The following is a 17,019-nucleotide window of genomic DNA, read 5'->3' as shown; positions in this document are numbered from 1 at the left end:
GACCTGAGCACTTTCTCTGCGGGCTATGAGGCAAGGGGGTATCCACAAAGACTCAGAGGGGTGAAACGCTGACAGGACGACTGCTGTGAACTCCAATGTGGTCAATACACCAACTCCAGACGTCCAGGACAGGATTACTACGCGGGACGCACAGCCGGTGTGACTTGTGTGTAACTCCTCAGTAAGGAAAGGAGCTATTGGCTGGCCTACAAGTCGCTAGAAGTCGCTAAGTGACGTCATCGCCTAATTTGTATAATTGTAATAGTAGCTGTAGGAGACAGGAATACAATTATCAAAATGAATGCATTCTTTATTTTTGTATTGTATTATATTATTATTTTATGATTTATGACAAAAAAAAGTATCTGGTAATGTGAATATGTGTGCTGTGTGCAGTGTGTAAAAAGTCCCCAATGATTCCAGTCCACTATTATGGAGTAAAATATAATATGTTATCTACTAGTAATACGTTTAAAAATGTACTGTTTAGATTATAATAATATTAATGATTGCTCTTAATTTTACCTGATTGATCAAATTATTTGTTTGACCTATATTCAGAAATAAAAAGGTTACTTTTTTAAAACAAAGCAAAACATTTCTGATGAATAAGAACATGTATATCTGCTTAAACATACAAATGTAAGCTAGTATAAAGTATAAAGTTTTCCTTTTTTTTATTTTTTCCTTAGAATATAAGTTGATGTACCCTTTACAAACTTTCACTTGGGGACCATAAAAAGTAATCAAATTATGTACCTCTTAATATTCAACACAAGTTAAGTCAAAGAGGAACATTTTTTCAAGCAAAGAAAAACAAAGAGTTATTTGTCACAACTTGCAGGATGTGGCTTGCCTTACATAGCCTCAAATATAATGTAGGAACCCATAAACTTTGAAACTTACATTTACACTTACATTGACTGTCCTAACACCATTTTCTGTCAAATGCACTGAATCTTAATTTGTCTTTGTTTGCCAAACTAAAAAACTGGAAACGTTTGATGTTTATTAGTTCTCTATAATCAACTCCACAAACGTATACAGTCCTAACACATTTCACGTATCACAAGCATTATATGTATAATGATAGATTGTTTTGTATCACCTTTTTGTGTATTTCCTTAAAATAAAAAATACTACAAAAAGTAAACAAGTACAAGATTTGCAATCCAAGGTCTTAGTTGCATTAATGCTTTGGGTGTCATGTTCTCTTTTATAGGTTTTTAGTGTTCATAGTATCAGATAAAAAGGACACTCTTCTCAAGTGGGAAAGTGAAAAGTGAATGTGAAAAACAACAAGCATGTTCACCTATGAGCTGGTAATCATTGGTCATTCAGTTGCTAAATATTATGTGCAAAAATAGACTAACCAACTGGACTTTGTCACACTGTTTCTTATGTTGAGGATTACCGATTACTCCTTTATTTTCTTTAATGTTAATATGATACTTGACCTTATTTGTGGACTAAACATTTCAAAAACTGCTTACAAAATGTAATGACTAACTGCCAGCTCATACTTCCTTCCTTTTATTTTACCTTCTGACACATGTGTCCATCCCTCACCACTAGAGACGCAGGCAAGATGTCCTGTCTGTAAATCATCACAATGAAACACATGTCCGCCGTGTAATTTGCCTTTCTGGGGCCATTTTATTTCTTCTCTTTTCCTTGAATCTGTTAAAAGACAGTATACATATCTTAAACCTCCAAATGTCAAGCTTGCAGATTCTGGCTTTTGTCAGTGGCCTGGCCGGGTTGGGTGCCACTATTGGTGCCACAGTGTCCAATGAATGGAAGGCTACCAGCCGGGCATCCTCAGTCATCACAGCGACCTGGGTGCTCCAGGGTCTGTGGAACAACTGTGCTGGAAATGCCATTGGAGCTCTGCATTGCAGACCACATCATACTATCCTTCAGCTGGAAGGTAAGCTACACTGGGATCAGAGTTTCACCGCGACCACTAAGCAATATGTCTGTTCTCACACTGTACTGATATATGGCAAGGTATTGTATGTATAATGCAGAGGTGCTTTACATGAAGTGTTCCTAAATATGAAGCCTAAATATACACACAGACACAAATGTATCACCTTGGTTTCACAAGCATACATCTGTGATGTATCAAGAACGATTAAGCTGCTGCCAATTTATTTCAAAACTCAAACTCAGTAAATTCAGTGCCTATTTTGTGCATACTGTATATTTTCAGGTATAGCAGATATTCAGACATTGTTTTCTATCATGCTATTTACCACTTTTCAATGGGTTTGATACATAAGGAAATCTTTGAAAGTACTATTGAAGGTTACCAGGTAAGTTGTAAAAAATGTTGTAAAAGACAACATTTTTTAATGATTGTTTTGCAAATAAATCTTGACTTGAGGTTCATCATTAATCTCTTGACGATACAGGCTAAAAGTGTTTTGTTATTTGTCAGTAAAATAATGAGATTATCTTCGTTTTAAAAATGATCCAGACTTTCAATTTATGAATCAGATTGTGGCCTTTGTCATCTATTTTTCCTTAAATGAAAACTCTTTTGTTCAATTTCAACCTGTTTCTATGGTAACATTTTATAGTAACTTTTACATTGCTGATATAATCATAAATTACATGTTACCTTGACAAGTATTGTCAATAATAATGTATGTGTTAACTGTGGCAAATGAGTAATCCTTTGTTGGAAATATCAAACTGAGCGTGTATGAGTCACAGCTTTGAGAGAGGAAGGAAACAAAAGACCTTTTGTTGGCAGTAATGAGCTCGTAAGGGAGAAAATAACAGACTACATTAAATTAAAATCATGAAATTGTGTGAATCCTTTTCACCCTTATTATATGTTGTATATTTGTTTCATTTGTTTTATATTGAATGCATTTTGCTCTTTGTTTGTCATCAAGTATTTTTGGAAATGCACAAAATGTTCCAGTGTTCCTTACTTTTTTTGACTTCTGTGAAAATTATGAATTGTTTTGTCAGGATAATATTGTTGTTGTAATTGTAATTTTGGCCACACGAGGCTGGGTGGTACCACTATCCCATGCTCTAAATATAACTAAAAGCATTTATGTATTCCCCAACAGCAGATTAGCGATGATTAAAATAAATTTCTTGCCAAAAGAAAAACATGAAAGCAATGTCACATAACTGTCATGTGAAATGAAAGTTATGTGACACAAGGTGCAAGAAATGGCTAGTCCCCTGGAAGAAAACATGAATGATTGAATTGCCATTTACAGTAGAAGATGGGGTTTTGGTGTACTTCAGCCTGTTCCACTTGTTGCTGAAATGAATACTACCACAACAAATAAAACAATTATCCTAGAGAATAATTTTTCCCTTTTCTAGAGTTATAACAAGAACAAGAAAACTATTTAGATCAGACTTCACTTTCTCTCTTTTCTCCTCTCAGTGCTGCCGTATGAGAGAGAATGTCACGCTGTTAATAAGTGATTTGAATCCTGCTACTTTAGGTCTTGTTATGCAGGTGGCAGTGCAAGGTAAAAGGACGAAGGTGACACATTCCCTGCACTCTATCCTATCTCAAATGTTTGCTGTGGTTTCTCAAGACAGATTCGGCTCACAAAATAAATGAAATCAATCAATCAATCAATTAAATTGAGTTCAGAGTGGGAAAAAATACACACATACAAAATAACATCAACATTTGTGCTGTGTAATGTTATTGTTTTTTGTTGAGGTTGTCGGAAAAAATGCCGGTTTACTTTTCACATAGTTTGTGGTGTGGGCGGACAAAATAACAGGAATACCTTACAATTTAACTTTGGCTCACGCATTGTGATGCATTTTAGTTTAACCTACCCTTGAGTAGGAAAGAACACTGACAACATTTTACTGGTTAATACATGCATTATGTAACACACCTGAGAATGAATACTATGTGTTTATATGGAAGTACATTAACTTTTACTTAAGTAAACATTTAACTTTAAAAATCAACTTTTAACAAAGTATTTTTCCATTATGGTATCTTTACATTTACTTGTTATTGAAGTCCTTTGAGTGTTAGACTTCATGCTTATCACAATGGCCACTCAAAATAATATGCACACACAAGCACAGAGCAATAAAGTAATATGTGTGCATGCCTACAGTTGCTTTGATTTTAAACGTCAAAACTGATGTCATCAAGACATGTTCTACATCCAGAACTTTCAGTTTTTCAGGGGGTGGAAGACGCCATGAAGACCAATGACCATCTGTTGATGTTCAGGGCCAAACTCCTCCCTACAGAATATAACAGTCCACGACACATTAACTATCAATCGCAGCCTTTCCTTTGGACTTACTAGTGTAGCGCAAAGCTACATTTTCAACAAGCCTCACTAGCCAGGCAACCATTAATCAATTCCAGATCTCACCAACCTAATTGGACGTCCCACAGCAGAGTGGAGGAGTCCTCTCTGCAGAACAAGCAGCATGTTTCAGGAGATCTTGGCCTTTATGTTAAGCACTTCGGGGTGGGTGCTGGTGTCTTCTACCTTGCCGACGGACTACTGGAAAGTAGCTTCACTTGATGGAACAGTCATCACCACAGCTACCTACTGGTCCAATCTATGGAAGACCTGCGTCACTGATTCAACTGGAGTCTCCAACTGCAAAGACTTTGCCTCGCTGCTGGCACTGGAGGGTCAGCTCGTTGTTCCCTTCTTAATGCATGCATGTTTATTAACTGCCTATTTCTTAAACTTTTTAACGGTTTTGGTCAATCATGTTGAATTATTTTTTTTTTTAGCCAAAATGCACATGTAAAAGCTTTGAAGGCTTGTTGGAGTTTCTCTTTTAGACTACTTGTCCATATTTAGATTTAGATCCATGTCTGTTCAGCTCCTTCTCTGTCTAAACTTTGGAAGACAATTCAAGTTGAAGCTCATTGCTACTCAGGACTAATCGCTACCCTAAGGCCTAATTCAAGTTTTCAAGAAACAACTCATTTACCTCCAAATGTGTCAATGTTTAGCCTTTGTTCTCAGAACTTGAGATTTATAAAGGAGATTTAATACGAACCTCAGGCGTTGTTTTCCCACGGATGACTAGTTTCAGAGGTTAACTTCCAAGGTAATATTTACCACAAAATCACATCTGAATGAGGTAATTTCATACCAAGACACTACTACGAAGTGTCTGAAAACAATTAGTTTTTCTTGCTCTATGTGTAAATTTGTTTGACCCATTGACCTTGTGGTGTGCAGCTGTGAAACAACAGAGAATGCAAAACTACAGAATGGAAAGTATATAACACTCTTTTGATTCCATATAAATTGACCTCTATTTTACATTTGCAGGCTACATTCAAGCATGCAGGGGATTGATGATTGCAGCTATCTGTCTGGGCTTTTTTGGTTCTATATTTGCCCTTGTTGGAATGAAATGCACCAAAATTGGAGGAAGTGACCAAAACAAAGCCAGGATTGCCTGCTTTGCAGGTGTAAATTTCATTCTTAGTGGTAAGTACAGTGGAATTATCTCTGCAATATTATATGTGTGATTGATTTTGATTGATTGATTTTTGTCTTGTTCTTCTCAGGCCTCTGCTCACTTTCAGCATGCTCCCTCTATGCACACCGGATAACATCAGAGTTTTTTGACCCAATGTATATGGCACAGAAGTAAGAACTGTCTCGTGGTTTCACAGAGTATTTATAACCTATTCAGAAAAATGATCATCATCAACAAGTATTGCTTTTTGTCTGTAGGTATGAACTGGGAGCTGCTCTCTTTATCGGCTGGGCAGGGTCTATCCTCTGTATTCTTGGAGGCAGCATGCTCTGCTTCTCCATCTCAGGTTGCTGCACCAAAAGGTGCTTTGAACAACACATACTACGTTTACGTTATACAGTAGATACACAAATAATTACATTCTGTTGAATCAGAATTTAATTCATGAAGACAACTATGTGTTCTGTCTCTTTTCAGCCACGGTCAGACAAAATATATCTACAACGGTGCTGCCTCACGTTCTCAGATCTCCTCCTACCCGAGAGGGAAGGCAACGTCTGTAAACCAGAGGCCGCCTCCAGAGTACAGCAACTCTTCCAGGACGCAGCACTTTGATAAGAATGCATATGTGTGATGAATGTGAATATTAAACCATTTTAGTTGAGGCCAATCATGAGTCTTAAAAGAGCTACTGTACAATGTGTTGATAAGTTGTGGCTGAATATAACTTGTATGATGCAGTTTACTCTCTGATATCGGGGGATAAATCCAAAACATACATATGGTCCAAAATGGGCCTCTCTAATATATATATTTTTTTGCATCATTTTCTATTTATATTTTGTTTGTGGCAATTAAGTGTGCACAATTTGACAAGACACTTCCTTTGTTGGTTACATCTTTGACTGTAAGTAACCTGCACATGTTGTTATTCTGTAATCATAATATTTAAAACCATTATATAACCATTACCTATGATTTTGTAATAAAATCAACCTTGAAGAGGGTCAGAAAATGTCTGGATTTTGTCATTTATTAAAACGTGTGGCTAAATATGAGAACAGATATATGAGAATAGATTAAAGATATAATTGAGTTTCAGCATACCATTTTTCTCATTTAATCAAAATGATATCTACTTTTCTGTGATCACATCATGTCTGCAGGGGGCAGCAGTTTTGAACTCTGTTATGTTCTCTGAAGAAGATCCGTGAGTCACCCATTTTATTAAAAAAAATATTCAAAGAGGTAGTTACAAGAATAAGCTTTCCTACCATTAGTATTGGTATACGAGTAGATGCAAAATAAATTATTTAAACCTAAAAAAAAGTAGCTTGAGTTGAAGGGAATTTCCTCAAGTGGTTGGCACACTCCAACAAGTTTACAGTAAACATTTCATACAATTGCACAGAGCCCTCATCAACACTAATGGCACACGGCACAGACACAATGTTATCCAGAAACAGGAAACCCCTTTCTCATCTCATTTGCCGCTGAACAGACGTTTTCTGTGTTATGTGCTTCTACCCAACTGTGTGGACGCTACCTGGTTTAATTTAGTGATTTCAAAAATGAAGAAAAGTCTGATCCAAGTTCTTGGCTTCTTAATTTCATCACTGGGATGGCTGTTTGTGCTGTGCACCATGGCCATGGACTATTGGCGGATCACCCAATTAGGAGGACAAGGAGGCTCCTTTATCATCAGAGTGGCCTGGTACTGGTCCAATTTATGGAAGGATTGTTTCACCGACTCCACAGCCGTCACCAACTGTAGAGACTTCCCTGTGCTTTGGACTGTCACCCGTAAGTACACCACATGTTGTACAGTCCTCAGAAATTGTGTTTTTAATACCATCTCTTTCACTTTGAATTAATAGATATATTGTAAATCAACAGGCAGAGCATGGTACAGTTATGGATGAATGTCCACATTGGCACTTAGTTCACACCAATGCCTAAAGTGAGACTATACTTTTGAAAGAAGAAAAATATTATAACCTGTTTTTCTTGGAAATTAAAAACAATAAAATGCCACCTTGTCAATTTCCATACACCCATGGACCCAGTAGGTTTGGTTGCTAATGTTATGTAACTTTAGCTAGATATTGCTACTCTGTGTAAATAAAATAACTGGGTCATCTAGCTTACTTCGTGATTCTTCTCTGTCTATGCTATAGTCACCCTACCTTTTAGAATATAATAGTATCCCATTATTGATGCTTCTTGTGGCCACAGTGGCCTTAGTTAAGAAAAAAATCACATGCACTTACTTTAAGGTGCGGAGGTCAACAAGATCCAATTAACATCTCTTTGTTTCAGTTTTGTCGGAAAGTTGAATTGTGATATTACAGACATTTTTGAAGGCCAAACTTGTAATAAAATCCTCTAAGATGATTGCATTAATGTGTAGTCTAATAAATGCTGTGCTCACATTAGACAGCAGAGCTTCATTTGTACATACATTTGGATAAATACTGACTTTGACAGAAAATCCCCAAATCAAGGAATTATCATTTAACATTCTGTTTTATGTAAATGTGTGGGTCACTTTAATTCATATTTCAAGAGGAAATATTATACTTTCTACTCCATAAACTCAATCTAATGGTTTAGGTACAATGTATGTGCATATTAAAGTTTTACATTCTGAATGAAAAGAAAAGTGTCCTGTTCAACAGGGGAGCAAAGCATAGCAACGGATGAGGGCTCTCAGGGACATTTAGTTTACTCCAGAGCTTAAGCTGAGTGCACACAATACAATTCATATTAGTAAGTACAACTTAAATCATTGTAAAAACCTTATCAGAAAGCAGTTGTTTTAACTGACTATAGTCATTTTTGGTAAAGTTTGAATGTATCATCCCTGCTTCAAAAGTTACGGCTAAATCAGACCCTGATTCATCCGAAAACTGAAAAAACTTATAAGCATAAGCATGATTTGGTTTAGTTGGGCTTTGTATTATAAAAGTTTCACATTATTGTCTAATGAATGAAAGGAGCTTTGGCATCCTCCATTTCATACTCACATGGTGTGAGTAAGAAAATGAAACGCGTTCCTAGAAGTTGAACTTATTCTGTTGAAGACTTTGCCTGAATTCTTTCTTTCTGCTTCCCACAGCTTTTGTCCAGGCAGTACGAGGATTGCTAATGTGCGGGTTAACTCTTGGTTTTTTTGCTGTTGTACTTTGCTTTGTTGGGATGGAGTGCACTTATATTGGTGGAGCTGAGAAAACCAAGGACAAACTGCTTCTTGCCGGAGCAGTATTTCATATTGCTGGCAGTGAGTACACAACATACACGTTTGTCTCTATAAATGACAGAAATGTTTTGCCCTCATTATTTCTGGATTTCAACCAAGCCTCTACATGCAGGTGTGTCAGATATATCTGCCTACTGCTTGTACATCAACAGGGTTGCCAAAACAACCTTTGCTGTCAGTATCGGGCCAGGAGTCTTACGGTACTTTTTTTGTCACACTTATCTACATGACAATATAATCTAAACTACCACAGTAAAACATAATGCTAAATCTGATGTATTTACACTATATAATTGATCATGACTTTTTGTCTTACATTTAACTAATTCCAGGTATGACCTAGGACCTCCTATATTTCTAGGATTGGTGGGATGTTTTTTCATCCTTTTAGGGGGAGTGTTCTACGGTGTGACCGTCTACCGGGTAATTTTCCCTAAAAGGTATTGAAATTCATCCATCTTCACCCTTTTTCCTGTCACTGCTGAGTTCATACCACATTATGAACATTGACATGTTTTGGTCTTACAGTAAAGCGGTATATGTCTATGGAGGAGGCACATACATGGCCCCACGCTCCAGAGGCAGAACCCTGTACACCGGATACTACAGACCCTCCAGGCAGTACGGATCTTATAGGGGCTCAGAACCATCCAGCAGCTCCAAGATCTCAAAGCTCTCTCAGACAACACGCACAAAAATCTCAGAAAGAGATGCATTTGTGTAGTTGCACAAAGCTCTCTTTTCATGTATAGTTTCACTAACAATCAGCATATTGCATACTGTTGATAGAATGAAAAACCCTCTGCCTTCTCTTCAGAGCATCATGGACAATTGTATTTTGTTGTTATTGTTGTTATTGTTTTCATGATCTTGTCAAGTTTTGTTTTTGGAAAACAAGTCATACTCTCTATAGAATACACTGTCTTGTACAACTCGTTGTTGTTGTTGTGATTTAACCAAAGCATGCATTACAATCAATAACATCGCTGGAATATCTACACATTTACATAGTAAAAATGCTAATTTGAATGGTAATGAGAAAGTGCATATTTAGTTTGTTTGAGGAATTACTTAATAAGCACAATGTTATCTCAACTGTTTAAAATGACAGTTGTATTTAACTGAAATGATCCTTTTCAGCAATACATGCTCTATGTCAACCTTCTTGACTTATCCTGTTCATCTTTTAGTCGTATATGTAAAATGGAACATTAATACATTTTTACGTAAAAGCCATACCACACAAACTGCTGCCTAAACTATATCTTCTACTGAACTATCAGTAACTGCAAACGATTATGCAGACAAATTATGTACATAATTTCTGGAGCCCACATGGCTTTTGGTGAAAGTGTTTTTAAAGTTTTTGCACACTAATCTTAGTGCGAGCTGCAAAGACACTTTAAACTAGGTGATTTTATAAGCATCTGTGATGAAACAGATTAAAGACTATTTGAACACTAACTGGACATGCCTTTGTACTGAATGACACTGCTAATTAATTGGTTGATGAAATTTGCTGTTTATTTTATGGCACATTGTTATGCTGTTTTTAACTATTTGATGTTTAGCTTTTACGTCTGTTATGTGTGCTGCTTGTGTGGAGCTTTTATGCTGCCGTCTTGGCCAGGACTCCCATCAAAAGGGATATTTAATGTCAGTGTTTAATTTATAAATAAAGGTTAAAAAAAAAACTATAACAATTGCTAGTTGTGTTGCCATGGCTGATCTTGTGTCACTGACACCAAAGCCCTATGGATCAAAAGGGAGAGTGGGGAAGAGACAATAGTTTTATCATTGCATTAGGATGTATGCTGAAGAAGCTGACAGATAAAAAAAAAAAACACTATGTCATTATAAAAATATGCTATCTCATTGTATTTACAAGATGAATTGACAAAGACATTTCCCAGCTGCACAAAGGCACTTCAATTTGGAGAGTCGTTTAATGGGAGCTATTGTTTGATGTGCTGATAAGAATAACAGACTCAGTTTTTCATTTTTTCATATTTGCTCCAGTATCCTCCCACAGTTCAAACACATGCATTGGTTCATTGAAAACTGTAATAAATGATCATAATTCTTGCATAGTATCTTCACCTACTTCATCTTCTACCACATGTGTTGTCTCTCTGTGTGAATGGTCTCTGAGTCTGTCTTTTTTGCAGGTCTCTGTGGTAAACTGTAAAACCTACCAGCTCATCTTAATAAAAGAAGTAAGCTAACCCAACTTAAATGGCATAGAAAGTTGTAGTTACTTGAGTGATACACTAACATGAACTCGTAAGTGAACTGCAGACATAATGACTCAGTCATTTGGAGTTTGATCAACTTCTGGTAGACTTTCAAGTTATGTGTATTAATTCCAATAAGTTGTATTAACTCATTTGATCTAAATTGATTTTATAGACAGTGGATGTGTTCGAAAATGTAGCTGATCCTTGATCTGTCGTTAAGATAGGTGTCAATGTACATTTTTCAGCGTTTTTTCGCTTAGATTTTTCAAAAGTTTCAACACCGTTATTGTAACCAGCAGACCGGAAGGGTCTATCTCTTCCTGCGACGGCGTTTCTTCTTGTTGCAAAGTGGGCGAGCTGTACCCAGCATGGAGTTGGCGGTGTAATTTTATAAATGTACAATTATTAGTGTTACAAATTGTTTATGTGTCACAAACTGTTGTGTCGTGGTGTTTTACCCTGTTAAAGAGCATTAGTTGTGAGTTATTAATTGTTGTTATAAAGTTTTAACCATGACTAAAGTTTTAACCATGACTAAAGTTATAACCATGACTAAAGTTATAACCATGACTAAAGTTATAACCATGACTAAAGTTATAACCATGACATGTAAGTACTTCTAACTGCTGCGCCCTCAGCGGTGAAAAATAAATGTTGCTGCCTGCCGAAGAGCGACAACAGTTGTTACGGCTATGCCCTATGTGTAATGTTGTGGTCAAAAAATTATATTGGTTCAAATAAATTCATTGCATCTGAGTTCATACAAACATTAAACAAAAAATGCTTAACCCTTAGATGCATAAGTGGGTCAAAAATGACCCAATGAGGTTGTTTTCTTGAAATATCTTCATAATGAAAAATTGTTATCATTTCATATTCCTGGTATTCCTCAAAAAACATGTTTTTGATATAATTCCATTTACATTTTTAACTTGCCTGTTATACATTTTAAGAAATTGTAGTTTTTGTACTACTACCCCAAGCTTCCATAAATGGGTCAAAAATGACCCGTATGCATTTTCTATGGAATCCAATGGGAACGTTTGATTCTTATCAACTGTGGCTGTCAGGAATACATTTGACTGTGGACCACACAGACTATATCAGAAGTGTCACCCCTCAGGAAGATTATTTTACACAGCAAGAGCTGATACGTGTAAGTATTATCTTCATATAATGTTGTGTGTGTCTTTCATGACAGTTGTTCTTATTATTTCTCAACAAATTAGCCTACTTTATAACTAAGTTAGCTAACATTACTATTACTATATGTAATGTGTGTGTGCGCGTGTCATTCATGATTGTTGTGCGAAAGAGTATGTTATTATTTCTCAACAAATTAGCCTAGTTTATAACTAGCTAACTAAGTTAGCGAACATTACTATATGTAGTGTGTGTGTGCATGTATTTATTTATATAGCTACATATTGATCTATTGAAAACATTACTCTTATGTTTCCTCATCCAAGGTGTCATGGCTGCTAGATACACAACTGAAATGGTCCTACAGATGCTGATGAATGATGATGATGATGATGATGATGATGATGATGATGATGATGATGATGATGATGATGATGATGATGGAGAGGCAGTAACAGGGTTGGACTCCGAGTCTGACATTTCGGATGATGGGGACCCCGACTATTGTCCAGGTGGCAGTGGCAGTCATCCACCTGGAAATCCAACTGAACAGGATCAATCTGACTCAGAAGATTCCTCTTCTGTGTCCTCTGAAGAAGAAAGTGTCCAAATCATGTCCAACAGAATGAGTCGGAAGGGCTCTTACTGGAACGAGTTACCTCCCACCCAGGGCAGAACACAGAGCCACAATATCCTCAGAAGTCGGTCAGGGCCTGCATAGGGCTTAGCACCACTGTCTCACCAAAAGATACATGGGAGCTCTTTATCACTGATGATATAATACAAGAGGTGGTGAAGTGCACAAACTTGGAAGGACGGAGAGTAGCAACAGCTAGAGGAAAAGAATGGAAAAATGTCACCAAAGATGAATTCATAGCCTTCATTGGATTGACCCTGCTTGCAGGAAGTGAGAAGAACTGGGATGTATCAGTCTGTGAGCTGTTTGGGAGTCCTCTACATAATCCCATGTACAAGGCCACTATGGCTATTGGAAGATTTGAAGACATTCGCCGTACCATGCGCTTTGATGATAAGAGGACCAGAGCCTTCCGACTGGAAACAGACCATATGGCAGCCATCCGCTATGGTTAATTTTAAAGTTAATTAATTATAAAGTAAAAAGTAAGTAAGTGTAAAATAAAGATATTTCAAACATGAAATCATTCTTCTGTGGTCCTAAATATAATACTAAATATTATATTAGTGATTATTCTTAACCAAAATGACAAAAAATGGCATAAAAACACATAGATTCTAATATGGGTCATTTTTGACCCACTTATGGAAGAGTGTAGGGTCCAGTCACTCGTGCATCTAAGGGTTAAATGGAGTACTCCTAACTCAAGTATTTATTGTTAGGTATACTTAAGTATACTTAGGTATTTGTATTAAGTATACTTAAGTATACCTAACAATAAATACTTGAGTTAGGAGTACTCCATTTAAGCATTTTTTCCGGTTTTTCAGGTTTTACAGTGTACCTGAGAGGCTCAGTACTACAGCTCCTTCAGCTCTTGGTGGCACTTGGAAGTTGCTCGAGGTCTCCTCTGATCCAGAGTCTTCAATCCAAAATGATTTGATCAAAACATATGTTATGTCTGCCTATCCTGGAAAAGGGTTCCCTCTTCTGTTTCTCTTCCTGATGTTTCTTCATTCTCTTTCCCTTTTAAATGTTGTGTTTGTGTTGAGTTTTTTCATGTCAGGGCAAAGGGTGTTGTGTTGTACAGACAAATCTGTGATTTTTCTTTTGCTGTATCAATTTAACTTGAAGGAGTGCAACTAAAATAAACCACCTGGCTTAATCCTAACTGTTGCTGAATAATAAAAAGTCCGAACTGATAGAAAAGAGATATACGCACTCTTGGTTCTATGCAGTGTGCACTTCATTTGAGCTTTTGATCCAAAGGACCTTCATCAGAGCAAAATATGAATTTTTAAAACAAAAATGAAGAACCCTGATGAATATTATGAGACTATAACTGTAGTGTAAATGACCATAATGAAGATCATATTGAGCCTGTTGTAACCTGTTACTTTGTTTTTAGTGAGCTCTTTTATTATTTATTTTGTATATGCCTTTTATAGATGTTTCTGCCCCCATCTGTGAATCCCAGTGACGTGTATTGAATAAGAGGGTGGAAGATACTATAAAGGCCAATGGCCACTTGTTGATGTTCAGTGCCAAACTCCTCCCTATATAATATAACAGCCCGCAACACATTTTCTATCAATCACAGCCTACCCATTGGACTTACTAGTGTAGCGCATTGCTACATTTTCAACAAGCCAGATTTCACCAACTCAATTGGACGTCACAGTCCTTTCTGCATAATGATCAGAATGTTTCTGGAGATCTTGGCCTATATTTTTACCATTTCAGGGTGGGTGCTGGTGTCTTCTACCTTGCCGACGGAGTACTGGAAGATATATACAATTGATGGAGCAGTCGCCGCAACAGTTACCAACTTTTCCAATCTGTGGAAGATCTGTGTCACTGATTTAACTGGAGTCTCCGACTGCAAAGACTTTCCCTCGATGCTGGCACTGGAGGGTCAGCACGTTGTTCCCTTCTTAATGCATGCATGTTTATTAACTGCCTATTTCTTAAACTTTTTAATGGTTTTGGTCAATCATGTTGAATTAATTTTTTTTTTAGCCAAAATGCACATGTAAAAGCTTTGAAGGCTTGTTGGAGTTTCTCTTTTAGACTACTTGTCCATATTTAGATTTAGATCCATGATTTATCTTCAGTTTTCAAGCGTCTGTTAAGTGTTCAGCTCTTCCAAGAACATTCAAGTTGAAGTTATTTGCTACTCAGGACTAATAGCTACCCTAAGGCCTAAAGCAAGTTTCCAAGGAACAATTTACCTCCAAATGTGTCAATGTTTAGCCTTTGTTCCCAGAGATCGACAGCTATAACGGATATTTACTACGAACCTCAGGCGTTTTTTTCCCACGGATGACTAGTTTCAGGGGTTAACTTCCAACAGGAAGTGGATGGGGGTAATATCTTCCACAAAATCACATCTGAATGAGGTAATTTCATACCAAGACAGACAATTAGGGTTACTTGTGACAAATTGTTTTTCTTGCTCTATGTGTAAATTGGTCACAAGTTCACTAACCCATTGACCTTGTGGTGTTCAGATGTGAGACTACAGGAAATGCAAAGAATAGAGAGAATAGAGGCCACTCCCCACAAGGTCCCACAAGGTCAATATTTGATTTCATATAAGTTGACCTCTATTTTACATTTGCAGGCTACATTCATGTGTGCAGGGGATTGATAATTGCAGCTGTCTGTCTTGGCTTTTTTGGTTCTATATTTGCCCTTGTTGGAATGAAATGCACCAAAATTGGAGGAAGTGAAAAAAACAAAGCCAGGATTGTCTGCTTTGCAGGTGTAAAATTCTTTCTGAGTGGTAAGTACAGTGGAATTATCTCTGCAATATCTGTAATTATATGTATGTCTAATTACATTAATTACATTTTTCTTTTCTTGTTCTTCTCAGGCCTCTGCTCACTTTCAGCATGCTCCCTCTATGCACATGGGATAATAACAGAGTTTTTTGACCCAACGTTTGTTGAGATGAAGTAAGCACTGCCTGACTGAAGAGCCACAATGTATTAATGAGACTCAACCGTTTAAAAATAAATGATCATGAAGTATTGGTCTGTGTCTGTAGGTATGAACTGGGAGCTGCTCTCTATATCGGCTGGTCAGGTTCTTTCCTGTGTATCATTGGAGGCAGCATGCTCTGCTTCTCCGGCATATATTCTTTCACCAAAAGGTGTGTTTACTTTACATATACTATGTCTATATTTTACAGAAGATACATGTATGAATCAATTCTATTGAATCAGATAGATGTTTGATTTCTGAAGATAAATTTGTGTTCTGTCTTTTTCCAGCCACAGTCAGATAAAATATATCTACAATAGTGATGCCTCACATTCTCATATCTCCTCCGACCCGAGAGGGAAGGCAAAGACTGTAAACCAGAGTCCGCCTCCAGAGAACAGTAACTCCTCCAGGACGCAGCATTTTGATAAGAATGCATATGTTTGATGAATGTAAATATAAAGCTCTGAATGATAGCACTATATGGAACTTGGTGTCTAATAGCAGCACAATTTGTTGATATTAATTTGTTTAGAATATTAAAATTTTCTTCCAGGGGTTTGAATTTAAAGTTCCATCCATTATCCGAACCGCTTATCCTGTTTAGGGTCGCCGGGCGCTGGAGCCGAACCCAGCTGTCATTGGGCGAAGGCAGGGTTCACCCTGGACAAGTCTCCAGTCTATCGCAGGGCACATATAGAGACAGACAACCATTCATGCTCACACTCACACCTACGGGCAATTTAGAGTCCAATTAACCTGAGCTGCATGTCTTTGGACTGTGGGAGGAAGCCAGAGAACCCACGCTGACACGGGAAGAACATGCAAACTCCACACAGAAAGACCTGCCAGACCTGGATCAGAACCCCGGCCCCTCTTGCTGTGAGGCGACAGTGCTAGCCACTACACCACCATGCAACCCCGAATTTAAAGTTCTATGATGAAATTTATTCTCTGATGCTGGGGAATTTGTTTCTTCTTTTTTCTATGTAGCAAAAAAGCCATGTATTTGTCAGTTGTACATATTACTTTTTTTTTTATTTTAGGATTTATGTATGTAATATAATCAATTAATGTAGTGTATGACTAATGATAGTCCTCGTCATTTTGCACCAGCATTTTCTCAGTTCTAAGAAGTTGCTTCTGTCAACATCATCAATGTTTGAAAAATAGTGTCATCATTTTTAAATCGTTTAATATTCAATGATGAAATAAATCAAATATTTCCATTGCCATTGCCTTATTTCCCCTTTTAGACTTTAACACATCATCTGTCGTAAGAGCTGAATGTT

The 17,019-nt window shown here is 37.1% G+C and overlaps 2 protein-coding genes across 2 annotated transcripts; both read left to right on the top strand.

The window, feature by feature from the left end:
• Positions 1-1,796: 1,796 nt before the first annotated feature.
• Positions 1,797-16,174, top strand: LOC306747801 (uncharacterized protein; the record flags this gene model as incomplete). The annotated part of the gene is made up of 13 exons (XM_079230901.1): positions 1,797-1,930; positions 4,446-4,657; positions 5,313-5,474; positions 5,555-5,636; positions 5,724-5,828; positions 5,944-6,094; positions 12,730-13,192; positions 13,573-13,645; positions 14,445-14,656; positions 15,366-15,527; positions 15,618-15,699; positions 15,792-15,896; positions 16,018-16,174. The coding sequence occupies 13 exons, from the start codon at positions 1,797-1,799 to the stop codon at positions 16,172-16,174; spliced, it is 2,100 nt and encodes a 699-aa protein (XP_079087027.1).
• LOC306748313 (claudin-10-like) lies at positions 7,038-9,449 on the top strand (the record flags this gene model as incomplete). The annotated part of the gene is made up of 5 exons (XM_079231467.1): positions 7,038-7,269; positions 8,585-8,746; positions 8,838-8,925; positions 9,058-9,165; positions 9,254-9,449. The coding sequence occupies 5 exons, from the start codon at positions 7,038-7,040 to the stop codon at positions 9,447-9,449; spliced, it is 786 nt and encodes a 261-aa protein (XP_079087593.1).
• Positions 16,175-17,019: the final 845 nt, after the last annotated feature.

This window comes from Taurulus bubalis (assembly GCF_910589615.1).
Source record: "Taurulus bubalis genome assembly, chromosome: 15".
NCBI lineage: Eukaryota > Metazoa > Chordata > Actinopteri > Perciformes > Cottidae > Taurulus > Taurulus bubalis.
Note: the sequence above shows the minus strand (reverse complement) of the source record. Positions and strands in the feature narration are given on the sequence as shown.